General features: G+C 38.7%; 7 protein-coding genes across 9 annotated transcripts in view; 4 read left to right on the top strand and 3 right to left on the bottom strand.

Moving 5' to 3' along the window:
- Window positions 1-310, top strand: part of LOC104825554 (alpha-L-fucosidase 3) — a 4661-nt gene extending 4351 nt beyond the window's left edge. Inside the window, exon 7 of the mRNA XM_010557907.1 lies at window positions 1-310. Coding sequence (XP_010556209.1) covers window positions 1-166 — 166 coding nt within the window. The 3' untranslated portion in view covers window positions 167-310.
- Window positions 271-2277, bottom strand: LOC104825553 (probable protein phosphatase 2C 14). The gene is made up of 4 exons (XM_010557906.2): window positions 1854-2277; window positions 1571-1741; window positions 1106-1276; window positions 271-997 (listed from the first exon to the last, which is right to left on the bottom strand). Exons 1-4 carry the CDS (start codon window positions 2151-2153, stop codon window positions 347-349), a joined length of 1293 nt encoding a protein of 430 aa, XP_010556208.1. The 5' UTR covers window positions 2154-2277; the 3' UTR covers window positions 271-346.
- A 460-nt stretch (window positions 2278-2737) lies between these two features.
- On the top strand, window positions 2738-5860 carry LOC104825556 (chloroplast sensor kinase, chloroplastic). Of its 2 annotated transcripts, XM_010557908.1 has the most exons (9): window positions 2742-3267; window positions 3369-3530; window positions 3622-3882; window positions 3998-4063; window positions 4163-4231; window positions 4332-4424; window positions 4506-4711; window positions 4792-5065; window positions 5398-5860. In XM_010557908.1, the coding sequence occupies exons 1-9, from the start codon at window positions 2827-2829 to the stop codon at window positions 5638-5640; spliced, it is 1815 nt and encodes a 604-aa protein (XP_010556210.1). In that variant the 5' UTR covers window positions 2742-2826; the 3' UTR covers window positions 5641-5860. The 2 variants fall into 2 exon arrangements, with proteins under 2 accessions (XP_010556211.1, XP_010556210.1); XM_010557909.2 differs by lacking the exon at window positions 5398-5860 and having other exon boundaries at window positions 2738-3267; window positions 4788-5034.
- A 1292-nt stretch (window positions 5861-7152) lies between these two features.
- LOC104825558 lies at window positions 7153-11223 on the top strand. Of its 2 annotated transcripts, none has more exons than XM_010557912.2 (15): window positions 7153-7616; window positions 8256-8355; window positions 8443-8554; window positions 8625-8780; window positions 9030-9134; window positions 9236-9319; window positions 9415-9530; window positions 9634-9735; window positions 9899-10012; window positions 10111-10167; window positions 10254-10320; window positions 10449-10502; window positions 10590-10667; window positions 10784-10819; window positions 10919-11223. In XM_010557912.2, the coding sequence occupies exons 2-15, from the start codon at window positions 8336-8338 to the stop codon at window positions 11021-11023; spliced, it is 1206 nt and encodes a 401-aa protein (XP_010556214.1). In that variant the 5' UTR covers window positions 7153-7616; window positions 8256-8335; the 3' UTR covers window positions 11024-11223. The 2 variants fall into 2 exon arrangements, with proteins under 2 accessions (XP_010556214.1, XP_010556215.1); XM_010557913.2 differs by lacking the exon at window positions 7153-7616 and adding an exon at window positions 8082-8165.
- Window positions 11224-11378: 155 nt separating this feature from the next.
- LOC104825557 (probable E3 ubiquitin-protein ligase XERICO) lies at window positions 11379-12404 on the top strand. The gene has a single exon (XM_010557910.2). It carries the CDS (start codon window positions 11782-11784, stop codon window positions 12235-12237), a length of 456 nt encoding a protein of 151 aa, XP_010556212.1. The 5' UTR covers window positions 11379-11781; the 3' UTR covers window positions 12238-12404.
- A 496-nt stretch (window positions 12405-12900) lies between these two features.
- Window positions 12901-13485, bottom strand: LOC104825559. Its single transcript, XM_010557915.1, has one exon. It carries the CDS (start codon window positions 13425-13427, stop codon window positions 13113-13115), a length of 315 nt encoding a protein of 104 aa, XP_010556217.1. The 5' UTR covers window positions 13428-13485; the 3' UTR covers window positions 12901-13112.
- A 2937-nt stretch (window positions 13486-16422) lies between these two features.
- Window positions 16423-17434, bottom strand: LOC104825560 (histidine-rich glycoprotein). Its single transcript, XM_010557916.2, has 2 exons — window positions 17033-17434; window positions 16423-16839 (listed from the first exon to the last, which is right to left on the bottom strand). The coding sequence occupies exons 1-2, from the start codon at window positions 17375-17377 to the stop codon at window positions 16627-16629; spliced, it is 558 nt and encodes a 185-aa protein (XP_010556218.1). The 5' UTR covers window positions 17378-17434; the 3' UTR covers window positions 16423-16626.
- Window positions 17435-17779: the final 345 nt, after the last annotated feature.

Below are 17779 nucleotides of genomic sequence, written 5' to 3' on the forward strand. Positions count from 1 at the left end.
GAAAGAGATTTACATAGGAAAGCCGTGCGAGGATCCGAGCAGGGCTGTGATTTGGGACGGCGTTCATTACACACAGGCCGCTAACAAGTTCATATTCGAAAAGATCTCAATCGGGAAGTTCTCGGATCCACCCGTTGGCCTGAACATGGCATGTCACAGGCAGTGAGTGACAGAGAGCCAGTTATGAGAATTATTAGGTTCTGTCCGAATTGGGTTCTTGGCTTTGGCACTTCAGCTGGTGCTTTTCTGTGATGCTTAGAGACAGAACAATAAAGAGTTAAACAATCAAGATTCATGGTTTTGTAGTGAATTACAGAGTTGAACATGGAATGCACTATGAAGGGGCTTAAGAGCTGGACTTGTAGTGGTTAAGATCTATAATCATAACGGTAATATCATCCAAACTGCCCCTCCTTGCGGCTAGGCTCACGAGCTCTTTGCAAGCAGTCGTGAGGCCATTGGACGCCGAGCTTTTGCAGAAACCGGAGTTCTCTTGTCTGGAAGGCTCGGTTTTCATCTTTACTCGTTTGACCAACGAGATCTTTCTTGACTTTGAAGGCGGACTTCCGATTTCAGAGGGCAGCTCGTTCTCGTTGTCATGCCAAGAACTTAGGGAAGACATGAATTCGGGAGATTGGATTGACTCTTTCCGTTGCTTGACCAGCGAAATCCTTCGCAACTTTGATGAAGGGCTCACTTGAACAAGCCCGCAGATCAAATTCTCATCAGTATCGGTAGCTATCTCCTCGTTGCACCATCCTTGCTTTCTCCGAGCTAGAACTTCCAACACAGTGGCAACTGCTTCTTGGTCACTAACCTGTTCCCAAAGTCCATCAGAAGCCAAGACAAGAAACTCCATGTCTTGTGTCAGATCAAGAACAGTTGTGTCTGGTTCAGCTACAACCCAGTTCTTCAGATGGGCATCTCCAATGCTTCGGGAAACCGAGAGTATGCCATGAACACGCCAGGCTCCTCTATGAAACTCGACATAACCTCCCTAGATGTAACCGAAAAAGCAAAAACGTTAATGCTACTCAAATCTCGTAACCCTTCCCCCAATGAATAATTAGCTGATAAACGAATTTCTTTCGGTCCTTTCCTTTACCTGATTCTCGATTCGTTTACGTTCATCGTCCCTTTCCGCTCTATGATCCGTCGTGAGAGCCTCTGCCACTCCTCCTCGGGACAAAACAGCTCTGCAATCTCCTAAATTCGAGACGATGATCTCCCGACCTTGTATTAAGGCTGTGACACAACAGGCACCACTCACTGCACCCTGCATCCATCCATTTCATTGTTTCCAGCAACAGTTATGAACTTCAAATTTTCTCAAGTAGATTGATAAAATGTGATCTTAAAACTGTCTCATGGGTCACATTAGTTGCAGAAATGTGATTACTTTCTACAAGTTCATCACTGCAGGAAAGTGTTTCCTGATATTCTGATCTCTAAAGCAAACAAAGATGATGATTACTAAGAAAAATTCTTCCTTTTGGTTAGTTGTTCATTCTCTCATAACTCATAGATTTAGACACAATATTCACTAGTGAAGATCCAAATTTAGAATTACCCCATTTAAGAAATCCTGGTCAGTCTTCAAATAAGCAGCTTTAATGGCTTCTTCCTTCTCCTCCTTGGTGTCGCAATTCTTCATCGTCTCAAGAACATTGCCGTGCAAATTCTCAGCAACAAATTCTGCAGCTTTCCGACCGCCATGGCCGTCATAAACACCAAAGAAGCTCTACAGTCAATGCCCACAAAAATCAGAACCATCCTCCCAAACCCATCACTCAAAATCTCTAGATTCTGGCCAGAAACCCTAAGAAAGCGGTGATAATAAAGAAAAAAAAAACCTTTTTTGTGCTTCCTGGCAGACAAGGAGCCACTCTATGAGTGTCCTCCATGAATTTCTTCTTGCCCTTGTTGGAGACGACACCAAATCCGTTCCCGCTGAAGCAAACGGTGTCGTTCTGGTGAGCAAAGTCTCTGGATTTGAGTTTATCAGGCTGAATCTCTTGAAGAACATGCGGAATCTCTATCTGGGGCGGTCTCTTCCTCTTCAAAGACGACATCCCTTGAACCGAAAACGCAGAAAAAGTCGAAGTCGTCTCCCTGTTCCGTCTGTTTTCCATGGCTGAGGAAACATTCGCCATGGGTTTTTTTTTCTCCCCCTTCCGTGAGCTTTCTCTTTCTTATTTTACAGCAAACGTAAGAGACACAGCAACGGCTACAAATGTGTGAAGGCGGAAAAGGTCAATGGTTTGGTTTGATGAAAGAGGCGCCTTTAGGGTTTTGCTCAGTCAAAAAACAAAGTTCATAACTTTCTATTAAAAAAAAGTTATAAAATAGAAAAAAAAAACATAAATAGAACAATATCCAAACCAGAAAAGATTTCAAATTTGAATATAAAATTTAATGCAGCTGCCTACACGCTTGATGCTTTATAATTAGTGTTTCTAGTTCCAAACAACCATTTGTTTTGATGCCAAGAACACATATTTTCATATTTGGTGTCAAAAGTTTTTATCTTTAATAAATTTATAAATTTATTTTTCTCAAAGGTTTGTTTTTTTCCCTCCTCGAACGTTAGAGTTACGATAGTCAGATTTCGTATTTTTCTTTTTATATATATATATATAAAAAAAAGAATTTTGGAGCCGTTGTAAGTTTCTTTGCCGGGAAAAATACGGCGCCGTTTTGAGGGACATACCACACGATACGACTTTGGTGGTTGAAGAGTCGTCTTCTTGCGGAAATCAAAATCGTCATCTTCTTCTTCGCGGAGTTTCAGCCACGGAGTAACTCTTGGGAAGAGTGTCCGTACAGATGCTCCTCTCTGCGATCTCTTCTCAGACCCATCTCTCGTCGAACCCTAATTTAGTGTTCTGCCATTTCAATCCAAACCCCAGGTCTTCAAACCCATCTCTTAAGCTCCTCAATGCCTCGTCTTCGCCCTCGCCGTCTTCGGCTTCTATCTCCACCGTCTCCACAGGCGGACTCCGTTACGTGACCCATACTCTCTCCGGTGGAGACTCAGAGCCCGGCGGCGGGGGTGGCGGAGGTGGAGGAGAGACCATGGTGACATCCGCCGCGGCGGTCGCCTCCGCGATTCGTGGAGCTTCGAAGACTCCCGTGGAGTTCGTTCAGATGATTGAGAAGGACCACCATAAGACGAAACTTGTCATGCCCAGTCCCGATTTCCAGCGTCTCTGCTTGGAACAGTTGGATCTCTTCCGCAGAATCGTCGACCCAAATGTCGTTCTCTCGGTAATCTCTTGTCTTCCGCGCCTTTTCCGAGAAAATTTAGGGATTCCAGGAAAACGAATCGTTCGATAGGCTAATCTCTCTGTTCCTTCGTTGTTCCTTAGGTTTATGTGAGACCTGCAGGTGGGTACGTCATGGATCGGTTAGAGCTGCGTCGTGTCACGTGTTATCCCGGCATGAATGCCGGTGATGTCGTGGTCTTGGTCGGAAACTTCGGCATCCCGGCCGGTCTGCGAGCCGCCGAAGCCGCTCTTTCCAGCCAACAAGTACGTGACTTTCATGTTCTGTCCGGTAGCAAAACGCTAAAGCCGAGTACTTTACTTACTGTAAGTGAATCCTGGACATGGAATTTGGTAGGTAGAAGTCGTGAACAAGCACAGAGCTGTAGTTTTTCCAATGGTGAAACACCCTTTTGTTGTCGGATTCTTGGTTGCCGAGTTACCAGAAGGGGAAGAGGAAGGGAACAATGGTTTAAAGCGTTTTCCTTCTCCTGAGGAAGCTTATGCTTTGCCTCCTAGCTCGGATTCCGAATCACCTGAATTTCAGTTTCAGTCTGAGAAGAGATCATATGCCATTAACATCTCTCGAACTCTGGCCATGGCTTATGTGATGGATCAGGTCCCTTGTCTCTTTCTGACAAACTTTTCTTGTTCTTGTTCTATCCTGTTTTCTTGTTCTTGTTCTATGCATCTTATAAGTTTCTGTGTTGTTTTCTTGATTTGGGTGTTTGCAGAAATCCATTCTACTCCAGCAGTCGTCCTGGCAAAACAATGTCAGGATGAGTAAGCTAGTAGAACAGGTCAGTAGATTCTCGCTTTTTCGGGTTCGGGTGTTTTTGCCGCCTTGTTCGGTCGGTGAATGAAACGATGTTTGATTATTTTCCTTGCCTTTCCCGCAGATCCGACGCCCGCTTTCCACCATTCGGACTTTGAGTAAACTGCTTTCGATTCACACGGAGAGAAGTGAGGTCTTTAAACTTTAACCCTCACCGAAATCGTTTCCTTTTCCTTACATTTCCGCTTTCTCGGTTTCTCCCCGGGAGTGACAAAGTTTTATAACCTCGGTAGATTGCGCATGATATCGTCGAAGACATAATAGCTCAAGGAGATCAAATAAAAGACACACTTCAAGAACTCCAAGACGCAGTTTACTTGACAAAGGTTCCTTATATACTTGCCCTTATTGTTTCCATTTTCGATGCTTCATCTAAGGAATATGCCTGAAAGATTTGAACTTTTCAGACCAATATCGTCCGCTACAACGACGAAGCATTGAGGAAGATGAACAAAGCCCGTGAACCGAAGAGGTCGGAGCTATCCAATACCTTCAAAAACGAGGAAAATCCCGTCGAGAAATCTGCCCGTCTTTCCCTGGGATCTGGATCAGATGATTCAGAAATGCCCATGCCACCTCTTGCACTGGCCCCCTTACAAGCACACAGGATAAGGTATAGCGTCTAGGCCGTTAATGTCCAGTTCTTACCCGATTTTTCTCCGGGGCTTAAGGTCGTACGTTTATGTCAGGAAGACCGTGCGACATTTCCGACGTGCTTGCGGATATGGTCGAGGTTGTCAGACCGCTTGCCCTAAAGCAGCAGAGGGTAATGGAGCTGAGCGAACACTCAGATCCGCTGCAAGTAGCCGTGGAGGAACCTGCATTGAGGCAGGCTCTTAGCAACTTGATCGAGGGCGCTCTGTTACGGACCCAGGTCGGCGGGAAAGTTCAGATCGTGTCGACGAGGGCACCAGCCGGTGGTAGCTTGGTTGTCATTGATGACGATGGTCCGGACATGCATTACATGGTAAGAACACTACATCATACCCCATTAAAGCTGTTGTAGTGTAGGATTGGAGGGAGGTAATATGCACTTGCCTCTCCTACCTACAATACCTCGGGAAAACGGGTTGGGTATCCGAAAAGTCCGAGGTATTGGGATATATATCCGAAAGTTTTGGATGGTAGACGAGGGTTTTGGATATCTGACAAAATGTTCGGGTACTCGTGATACCTAAACCCGAAAACAAAAATTCGGGTACAAGGTAGGGTACCCGCGGATATTCGATTTTCGGGTATTTATTACATTCAGTCGAGGACAAGAATGTGTCTGACGAAATCTGTTGAATCAAAACGCAGACGCAGATGCATTCCCTGACGCCGTTCGGGTCAGAGCTGTCGTCGGAAAACATGGTGGAAGACAACATGACGTGGAACTTCGTAGCGGGATTGACGGTGGCCCGAGAGATCCTGGAGAGCTATGGATGCGTCATCCGTGTCATATCGCCTCGTCGGTCCGACGCCGCCCTCGGGGCCGGCGGCACTCGCGTCGAGCTCTGGCTTCCTCCCTCCACATCATTCTCTCAGGCAAGTGAAGCATGAGAAGAGAAAAAAAACTTTTTTTTATGATTTGGTTATGTCTTTTAAAGTACGAGGTTTGAGTTTGGTAATATTTTTATGTTCCTGGCTCAGTGTCTGTATGTTGTGTGATATAGAACGTGAAAGTTTATGCCTTTGTATATAACTGAGCAAACTTAGACTGTAATGTAAATATTAGAGCCTGTAATAGAAAATCACTTGTAAAATTATTGTTAAAATTATATATATAAAGACAAAACATAATATATATATATATATATATATATTAATATTGGCCTCCAATGTGTAAATTCAATGTATATATATATATTGCATTTTTATTTTATATTTTAACGCAATTTTACAGTCCCATTTTTTTTAATTATTCTATCACTAATTTGCATTCGCCGTACCATTTGGAACTATTATATTTGTGTGTGTATTGGCATTTTACGTAAGAGTTATAGAATACTTATTAAATAAGTACTAATAAAAAAATTAAATTCAATAATTTTAATTGTGATATAAGCAAAAAATAGAAATAAAAATATATATTAATTAATAGCTAAGAATAACGTAATTTCATGAGTTGATACTTGATAGTAATGTAAAAATAACATTAAAAAGGCGTTAGGGTTGGCATTTCTCCACTTCCTAGCAATGTGGCAAATCTATCCTAACCTCCTCATTAATGATAATTAAGCCAAAATTAAATTAATTTTTTTTATTAAAATTAATTATTACTAGTTGACTTGATTTTCTGTTTAATCAAGTCATGTACAAAATCGTAACCTCTTTTATACGTTATGTCAACACATTAATTAATAATTTACCATTTTTTGTATATATATAAAGATAAGATAAACCTTAAAGATTAGGGAATAAGATCACTTTCTTAGGTTGTTATGGATTTAAAGGGATCGGGAATTATAACGTTTGTGGTAATTTGCTGAAATCCGTAATTTCATTATTTAGATAAATTTACAAACAATTATTTACATACAATATGTATTTCTTCTATTCAATTTTAAATTTACCAAAATTACCAAATAATTTTTATATAAAATATTAATATTCTCATTTGTATCTTTAATCAAACTATATTGTATAATGATATCTATAACATCGAACAAATAAAAAAAAAAAGTGAAACTTTAGACAAAATGCTTTGAAATTATATATATATATATTAAACTTAATTGTTTAAATAAAAATTAAAAATTTTAGGGTCAACCAAAAACGTCCTAAGTTTAGGTAACAAGCGCCGTTTTGGGTACGGAATCTATTTCATGCGAGCTTAAGGTTAGTTACCTAATTATAGTAATTTCGATTTAGATATACATAAACAATCTCGGCAAAATTATTTACCATTACCATATAAATTTCAATAATTAATTATATTTTATACAATGATTATACCTATTACGGGCTCTTAAAACATATCAACATAACTGCATTAATACAATTTCCATAAGATTAAAATGTCACAGAAAAAAAAACGTATAAAAAATGGATCGTACGGAAACGTGTCGGTTCTCCTGAGCTTTTAGTATTTTGCATACTTTTCTGCCGTATGAACAACAGTAACTCTCCCTTCGGCTTTCAAATTCTTCGTTCGCCTAATCAATCGATGTCCGAGAAAATCTGAGAATTCGGGAACCGAATTTATTGCCCAGTTGGAAAAAAAAAGGGAAAATCTTAGCCAGCGCCTTTCAGATTCTATAGTACGCAAAGAAATTCTCGGAATCTTCCTCCAACCCGAAAACCACGCTGCTTCGAATTTGATCGAAGTCGCGATTTCGTGCTCGTGGGTTTTCTTTCATGGAGAAACCCGTTTCACGTTTTCTCTGTTCTGGGCTTTTCTCGCAAGAACCGATCACGGGTTTTTAGAGGGGGGGATTTTTTTTTTTTTTTTTGCCTGTGTGGGGAGGAAAGCGATTTTCTCGTGCTTTACTTGTTCGCTGGGATCTGGCTGCGATTGCTACGCGTGATTAATCCAGGTTCGTTTTCGATCCCAATGCGATGTTTTTCGTGGGAGAATTACTGTTATGATGTTGTTTGGTTCCCGAGAAAGTCTGGGTTAGGTTAGAATTCCAAGCAACAGCTCGAATTGTTCATCCTCTGCCTGCGTTTTTTTTGGTACATTCTCCGTTTTCTTCTGCTTCAGCCTAAGTATGGCGTTTTACAAGTTTAAGAGTTTGCCATGTGAGGTTAGCGTTGGTTTAATAAAGGTTGAGAAGCGGAAATTCAGCTGGTTTAATGGCGGGTTTATGTGTCTTCTGTCATTTAGTTTCTCTCCTTGCAACCTAAGCAACAAGGGTTTACTTTTTGTTTTTGGGGGGTTTTGTCTTGTTAGAAGACTCTGATTTTCGGGTTCTGGGAATTGAACGGAAACGAGGGTATTGGTCAAAAACCGAGCACATGGTCTATTGTATCATCGTTCAAGTTGCGGCGTTTTGTATTCTTTTTGTAGGGTTTAAGACACTGACTCACTTTTTGACAAGAGAATTTGAAGATTAAGTCTTTGATTTAAGAGACAACCCCCTCAAGTCTGTTCTGTAATTTCCTTACCATACTGGAAAGAGATCACTTGGTAATGATTCGTTTAACAGATCATTGTTGATTTCTCATACCGACAGGTTCTTGGGTTCTCCAGGGTCACCGGTTCTTGATTCTTGAAGTATCCGCTTACAAGAATCCGGTGAAGGATAGTGTTGAGATGGGAATCTTTTCGCGCAGGTCAAGATCTCGGCTCGTTTCTTTGATTTTGAGGCCGATGTTTATAGTTTGAAGATCGGTCACCGACACTGTTTTATGTTGTTTCAGTTCGATCAGTAGGAGGTCAAAAGACGGGATGAAGCTTGTCGCAACGGCGTTTTTCGGAATAGCTTTCGGGTTTTTCGTCGGAATATCTTTCCCGACGTTATCCATCACTAAGGTTCGTTACGAGATTCGTCTTTATTCTTCATCTCCTCCGTGTGATGAATCCTTTCTTTCACATTTTCTAGGTGAGTGTCCCCACAAGCTTTCTTCGTTCGGCCGATCTTTCGTATATAGAGGAAAAAGGTTCGTCTATCGCTACTCCAGCCGATCATAAAGCATGGTCCTCGTCGAAGGGTAATGACAGCAGATCGTCGGCTTCAGATTCCGTCGATAAATCACAGGCATGCTTCGAAACCTTTATCATAGACTTGGAAATTCTAAAATTTCGTCAATATTTTCGGTACTTGGATGCATTTTCAAGAACGAAAGTCTGGAGTCCAAGGTTTCGGTAACATTAAGACACGTTCCGAGGTTCTTTTAGTGTTCCTGAACGACAAGTATAATGCATAAATGGATGATTAAATGTTCCTAATTGATCAAATAATTCTCTCTTTTGTGGTATATATATATGTGTGTGCGCGTGCGCGCAGATATGGGTTCCTTCGAATCCTCGAGGAGCTGAAAGGCTGCCTCCGGGCATTGTTGCTGCTGAATCAGATTTCTACTTGCGCAGATTATGGGGATTGCCTCATGAGGTTTCGTCTCAGATTCATGATGCTTCCGCCTCATTTTTTTTAGTTTTTTTTCGGCATCTCAAACAAAAACGTAAACTTTATTTTCTCGTCTTCTTCCTCAGGATTTGACGAGTAAGCCGAGGTATCTCGTGACGTTTACTGTCGGGTATGATCAGAGGAACAATATCGATGCGTGCATTAAGAAGGTTTAGGCTTACACCCTCTCTCTCTCTCTCTCTCTCTCTCTTGCTTCTCCTTCTTGTTGACCTTAATGCTTACTATTCATCGTGCTTTCTTACAGTTTTCGGATAACTTCACGATTGTACTGTTCCATTACGATGGACGGACGACGGAGTGGGACGAATTCGAGTGGTCAAAACGAGCAATTCACATTAGCGTTAGGAAGCAAACGAAATGGTATATACATATTTTCTCTCTGTCTATATATCTTTCGTGGTACGGAATTTCGGATGGCCTTTTGATGATCCTTATGATGATTTTCTGGGGATTTTTGTTAAAGGTGGTACGCAAAGAGGTTTTTGCACCCGGATATCATAGCAGCGTATGATTATATATTCGTCTGGGACGAAGATCTTGGAGTCGAGCATTTTAACGCCGAAGAGTAAGTTGTCGAACAAAGACTCCTTTTTTGTATATTTTGAAAGAAGCTGCTTTCAGAACTCGAACCCGTGGCCTCTTATATATATATATATATATATATATATCCATTTTTCTTTTTCCCATTTTGATCTGTGTGATGGGCCTGTTCTTTGTCATTGCAACAGATACATAAAAACGGTGAAGAAGCATGGTTTAGAGATTTCCCAGCCTGGCTTGGAGCCAAACAAGGGGCTAACATGGCAGATGACAAAGAGAAGAGGAGATCTTGAAATGCACAAGTATGATGAACAAAATTTTCCCGAGATTTGGACCGGATCTTGTTGTGAAACGGGTCGATAATCTTTTTACAAAATTTTCCGCCTTGAATCGTGTTCAGGATAACTGAGGAGAAACCCGGATGGTGCTCGGATCCGCATCTTCCTCCATGTGCCGCGTATGTGAATTCATGTTTTTCTATATCCTCGTTATGTTACGTATAACTAACTGATATCTATCCTGCTTCTTTCGACACTTTCTTAGATTTGTCGAGATCATGGCTCCAGTGTTTTCGAGAGATGCATGGCGATGCGTGTGGCATATGATTCAGGTAAACCCATCTTCTCATTTCTGTCAGCTACTTCTTCCCTTTCATCAGAAGATTCTGACACTTTTATACGATGTATCCACTGTCTTTCCCCTCAATTCTTACCTTCATCTCACATTGTCGGAAAACAGAATGACTTGGTTCATGGATGGGGCCTTGATTTTGCACTCAGAAGATGTGTAGAGGTTGGTACATATAGATGCATTCTTGATCGTTTTTCTCGGTTTTAACTCGGTTTTCGATAACGGGACTGCGGATTTTCGATACAACAGCAGCCTGCGCATGAGAAGATAGGAGTAGTAGATTCTCAATGGATCGTTCATCAAACCGTTCCTTCCCTTGGCAACCAGGTAAACCCGAGAAAACCCCGAAAAACCCTTTACGCTATCTTCCATCAATCATTACCCTCTTGAGATTATCAGCCGAAGTTTGGAAATTCATCGTTCATTTTCTTCGTCGTGGTTAGGGAGAGGGACGAGACGGGAAAGCGCCATGGCAAGGGGTAAGAAAGAAAAGACCGACCTTTAACTCTTCATCTCGATCAGAATACACACTTCAAATGCACAATGCCGTTATCGTTTTCGGTTTCCGGGGTTTGCAGGTTAGGGAAAGGTGCAAAAGAGAATGGACGATGTTTCAGAATAGAATGGCGAATGCTGAAAAGGATTACCTCAAAGCTCCGGAAGCCAATTCCACTGCTCAATAGGAGTTTCCGACAATCACATCACAAACCTTAGACGCTGCTGACTGTTTCGGATTCGGGCAAGAGATTCAGTTCTTTTTAGTGTCTTTACATCTACATATAGATCCGTCTGTATATGTTTTATGTAGTTCTTACCCATCCCTTGGCTCTGAACATGAACATCTTCCATTGAAATAAGAGGGTTATGAAGATTTTCCATTGAATGGCATGAAAATATCAAAATCCAATTTACTGTTGTATCTTCGATTATTAGTCTGATTTCATCCTGCAGGATCAGAAATAGGTAACTGAAGTGAAAGTCTAATCTACAGAGAGAGAGAGGAGGGGCGGTGATGACATGTCTGCTGAGTCAGCATGTACTGTCTGGATGACGTGGCACGTTGACCGTGTATATGTGTCAGTTTATGGGGTTGGTGAGTCAGCGGGAGAACCAGTAAGCACCACTTGGTTGGTCCTCCAATGGCTTCTCAGAACACGTGTCCGTATGCAGATCATCGGAAACAGACACGAGCAAACAGATTTCTGAAACTACAATCAAAATCTCTGTCACGATCATGGGTGATCTGAAAGAGGACCTCACACGACGCGTTTTGACCGCTAAACCCCACCATTGATTAAAATATCAGAACCATGGTTAACAATTGAGTGGTCGGTATGAACACCCCCTCTGTATATATCACCGAAAAGCCTTACCCTGGTTCTGAATCATCATTCATCGATCGACAACAGAAAAAGCTTATCACAAGAACACTGTAAAAAGGATGGGGCTTTCACATTTCCCGACAGCGTCGGAGGGCGTTCTGCCGCTTCTAGTGATGAACACGGTTGTTTCAGTGTCTCTTCTGAAGAACATGGTGAGATCTGTTCTCCACGTGTCGGAATCTGAGAACGAGGACTCGAGGGAAATGGAGGAGGACCCAGATGAGGACTCGGCGAGGAGGAGGAGAATCTTGACAACCCAGTTCAAGTCTCTGTTCGAGAACAGGGGAGACGAAAGAGGCGAGTGTAGCAGTAGCAGGAGAGATCACGGCATCAATGGCGGAACCAGAGAAGAAGACAGAGGAGCAGCGGAGTGTTGTGTCTGTCTTTGTGGGTTCGAGGAGGAGGAAGAAGTCAGTGAATTGGTTGCTTGCAAGCACTTCTTCCACAGAGCTTGTCTGGACAAGTGGTTTGGCAGCAAACATGCCACGTGTCCTCTCTGCAGATCCATTCCCTAGTATCTGTTCATGCTTTCACGTGTTTTTTTCCTTACTTTTTTTTTTCGGAAAGAAAGGAAGACCAGAGATGTTGTCTTGTACTTACTGGGCGTGAGTTTATACATATTTCGCTTCGGTTATATTCAAGTTTGATTATTCCAGTTTTTTTATAAAAAAAAAATTATAACGTTATCTGTTTATATTGAGTTCGGTTGGATGGGTGTCAATCGGTCCGGTTTGGATCGGGTCTAGACGGTCTGTTCAATTCTTTTATAATTTTTTTAATTAATTTTTAGAAAAAATATTGGATTATTTCCGATTGATCCGAAACACGAATTAAACTCGGCTTGAAAGCATAATTTTTTAGGTCTGAAACCCTATATTTTCAGGTGGGTTCGGATCGGATTTCGAACTTAAATTGACATTTTTATTTTTTATATTGAATTTGGTTCGATTGGTTTATATTTGGTTTGGATTCTATTTGATTGTGATAAAAAAAATTCAATTTTTAAATAAATTTATGGTTTTTTATTATTTTTTTAACAAGCTGGGTGTATGATGATTCTTGTGAGTAAGTATATCATGTTTTTTGAAATATTACAATTATTGTAAGAAAAAAAAGGATGATAATAAAAGCATCTGAGATTGAAAAATTGCTTTTTGGATTCACATCTATAGCAATAATAAGAGAGAACCAATTTATTATAGTCTTATTACACAACGTTAAAAGTAAACATATGTATGAATATACACGCCATTTTATTCCACAATCAAAATAACTAGAAAGACGTTCCTTAAATATCACTATAAGTAATTATACAAATATATATATATATATATAATTTATACCATTTTGATTCCCTTGAAGAGATTTTGAGGCTAATCAATTCAGCAAACTAGCCCTTTGTCGTCCATCTGTTGAACTTCCTATGCTCGAATTTGATGAACTCCTCGGCCTCCTCGTCCACGTCTTCCTCCACGGCCTTTGCCTTCGCCTTTCCGACATGATCATGATGATGAACTCTCCCCCTCGTCATCGTGTTCTCCGGATCACGGAACGAGCTGCCCTCGCGGTTTGTCGAGCTCAGCAAGCCACCAAAGTCGGTATACTCGAACACCCGAGCCGGTTCTTCGGACACGTAACACACTCGGAACTCTTTCACCGCACCTCGGTGATGTTTGTTGTGCTTTGGCGAGGTTTCTAGTAACATTTTTCTTCCCTTTGCTCTTTCTTTTTTCTTGGGTTCTGTTTGATTTGAATTTGAAACTATGGAGGTATATCTTATTATATAGGACAATGTTTGAGGTATAATCCCTTTGGAGATTAGAGGGAATCCGATTCTAACGCATAGTATTCGGAGTTTGGCCAATGTTATTGGACCGGCATTATCTTATTTTTGACGCACGTGTGTATAATATATGCTTAAACTTGTGCCATTTGCCTTCTCTTGGCTGCTTCGACAAGAAGGAAGAAGAGAGTGGAACAGTCAAACAGAAGACAAAACCCTTAACAGTGCCGAAGCCTGTATCTACAACGTTGGACGATATTTCAATAGTGTGGACCGACTATATGAATGCTATACGGTATATAAATATTATTCGTTAAAGATTGAGGGGGTGGTGGTGACTGTCGATTATTCTTTGACATTAACGTGATCGAATTTGATGCGTCGATTATGATCGATAGCGTTGTAATTTCGGGTATTCGGATTCTCGAAGCTTTTGTTGTTTGGTCACAAAGCGTATACACAATTTGGCGAATGCTTATTCATCGATTCTCCACTTGTCCATTAGAAGACTAGGCAAATTGATTTAAATATAATGGTTATAATGGTTATAATCCCGAAGATGAAACGGTACAAAAATTTCGTAACAAATGTTATATATATGTTTTTTTTTATAATCCGAAAATTCATCGAGCTTTCGACGCAACTACATTTCTCAACGAATTGGAGAAACTCGTATAAATACATCTCTACAAATGGGGGTTGAAAAGGGATTTTGTCTCGTTTTTTACCAATTGAGTCACCAATCTTGGATAAATTAATATATATGTTATATTTAATTAATAACCGGGACAACTAAATCTATATAGGTTCTTGATCATGATGCAATTGTTTTGTTAGCAGATTGTATAGTATTTGAAAAGGTTTCATGCTGAGAGACAGATATATATATATATATATACATATATATATATGTGTGTGTTACAGTCTTAGCAATTGGCTTGGCCCGAACCTCGAACAAGGACCTCTCTCTCTTTCTCTCTCTCTCTCTAACATGGAACATGATCAATGGTATGGATAGGGTTCCACCTGATGATAACCCTTGTACTAATCTAGTAAATATATGAGATTGTTATTTAATTAAGGGCAAATCCCAAAATAATGTCTTTTTTAAATTCAACTGATGATGTGATATCCCGATATCATACGTATCAATTTATAATTGGCCAAATCATATATATCATTATCCACATCATCATTAAATGATGATGTAGATGATGATATATGTGTACGGTTAAGTCAAAGTCATAAATTATTATATCAGCAGTTCAGTTTTAAAATGACAAATTTTATGAAGTTAATTTTTTTTTCCATCTCAAAAGATGAGTTCGGGTTTTATTTAAAAAAAAACAAAATTTATTGCTTTTTTAGAAAAAATAAAAAGTTAAGGTATTTTTTTGGAATTTTTCATGAATTGTAATTAATTATTTAATTAATTGAATAAATACATATATTAAAAATGGAAAATGTTATGACGAGAGAATTTTCATTATTTTTACGGATAACTTTTTCACAAAATTATATATAATATTTTGTTTTATTTAAAATAATAATTTTTTTAGTATGATAATTATGATATATAGGATAAAAACGAAATTGTTGAAGGTTCGCTGTATTTCGAAAGTATATTCGTGTAATCATATTTACTTAGTAAAAATGGTATTACGTTTTTCAGTTTGTGATTACATACGTTAAAATCATAGTCGATTTTCTAAATTGAAAATATAGGCCTTGATTGGTAGTAGTTTTTCCAGTTTTTAGAGAGTAAAAAACCAAAAAATTTCGAGTCAAGTTTTTTTACTTTATTTTTCCTAAAAACCCGCTAAGCCACTTTTTTTAGAAAAACAACGTAAAAGCCAAAAACTAATATTTTGTAGATTTTATAAATTTATTAGTAGATTTTTTTTATTAAAATATATTTATATAAATTATTCTAAAGACAAAAATGCTCATCATTTTAAAAATAATTTCGTGTTATACTAAAGACATATTCTTACCATTTTTACTATAATTAATATTTGAAAAAAATTTATAAAAAAACAAAATTTGAGGTATGTAATTCAAAATCTATTATTCAAAATATATATTGTAGTCATCTTATATCTATAGTTATATATATACATACATATACATATATATACATGTAGATATACATATTAATGTTGACTATATATATATATATATTGAAACATTATAAATATAATATATATATATATATTAAATATATATGTATATATATATGTAAATATACATATTAATGTTGAATATATATATATATATATTGAAGCATTATAAATAATATATATATATGTATTTGAACAATGAAAACCCTTTTTGCTAATTTTTAAATATAAAATCTAAAACCAAAAGGTAAAATATTATTTTTACCAATCAAGTTTTTTAAAAACTTTAAAAACTACAAAAGCCAAAAATCAAAAATTAAAAACCAAAAACCAAAAACTAAAGCTGAAACCCCAAAATAAAAACTACTCTCATTCAACCCCTAAGAAAACTAGTAAAAGCCAAAAACTAGTAATATCTTGTCCTCAACTCATACGCTTACTTGGGAAAGATTCTACTTTCGCATTTGTATCGAGTACTTTGTCCAACACTTTTGTAACGCGAACGCGAACGCAAACGCAAACGCGAAAGTTAAAATATTTCGTATCAAATGTATTAATAGATATCTCATTAGAGGTCGTCTAGTAAAGCCATACGTCCTAAGTTTTTTTTTTTTTTTTTTTTTGGTCATGGCTCATAATTAAATGATGGTATATGAATGTTATTTTTCTTCAATTTAATAAACAAATATCAACGGCTATTCACATTAATTAATGGATTCTCAGATTCATATTAATAAATATAATCATTTTAAAAATCGTGGAAAAAAATAATGAGTCCTCCACATAAAGAAAAAACGTGATAGTGTAACAATGATTTAATATCAATTATTTAATTAGCAACAAGCACTCCACACACATGACACAATACATGACTCTTTGGATATAGGATGCATCTTAGTACGTGAACATTTTTTATACGATCACAACTTATTTCTTAAATATCGTGATGAGTATGCATCAATACCATATATATATCATCTTTTAATAACTAGGGTTTTTAGTCAAAGTGCCTTGTCGCCCCAGTACCCTGGCTTGACGTGGCCGGCGGGGTAGCCACCGGCAGCCATGGCCAATGGCCTCACCCCGGCATGGTCACGACCGTGCCCGGTGTTTTGGTGATGTGGCGGAATATGATGAGGAGCCATGTGCATGGTTTGGTGCTTCACCTCTTGGTATGATTCTTTCCGGCGACCGTAAGATCCATCATTCATCTTCTGTAAATCATCGTTTTAGAGAAATAACATTCACTAATCTATATATATATATATACACACACATGGTTGTTCATTTTAGCAAAATCAAAGATTCATGATACACACATACACACATACACATATATATATACACACACACATGAATATGAAAGTTCATGCACGTGAAAAGGAAGGGAAAGATGGAAATACGTACGTGGTTTCTAGGCGGAGGCATGGGAGGAGGAGGCATGAAATGCAAAGGAGGAGGCGGATGACCAAACTGTTGTTGAAGCATCATGTGGGACTGATGGCTCTCAATGATCTCTTCCTCCTCCTCTTCCTCGGAAGAGTAATACTCTTGACGATGAGCCGAATGATGTGGAAGACGATGGTGGTTGCCCATCATGCCATGGTTGCCATGGCCATTGACATAGCCTCCTTGTGATTCATGATGAACCACATGATATCCCTCATCATGCTCACTCTCACACTCTTCACGCTCATAAGCATACCTTCCTCGACGGCCCATTTGGCCATGCCCTCCAAAGTGATCGAGCATTTTTTGTTTTGATCGTAAAATTTATATTTGTGATTTGTTTTGAATGGTTATAGCTTCCTTGCTCATGCCTCTATTTATAGCGTTTGATCGTTTATTTAAATTTTGCTTATGGGAGCTACGTGATATGTTTGCATCCTATTCTTTTCTATGGTTCTATCTCCACGAACCGAAAGTCGAGTAGACACATTTATTCTGATTCCGTCTGTTTTTTTTTTCTTTCATTTTTCCCATGCATTTCTCACCATAATGTGATTCTGTTCTCATATATTATAAGTTTATATATATATATATCATGAAATGATTCGGTAATCAACTAAGCTTAATATGGTTTGAAATTAAATGTAAGAAACTCAAATGATGAAAGAACATGGAAATTATACAATGAAGAAAAAATGCTTGTTG

This window comes from Tarenaya hassleriana, unplaced genomic scaffold (assembly GCF_000463585.1).
Source record: "Tarenaya hassleriana unplaced genomic scaffold, ASM46358v1 Cleome47, whole genome shotgun sequence".
Lineage (NCBI taxonomy): Eukaryota > Viridiplantae > Streptophyta > Magnoliopsida > Brassicales > Cleomaceae > Tarenaya > Tarenaya hassleriana.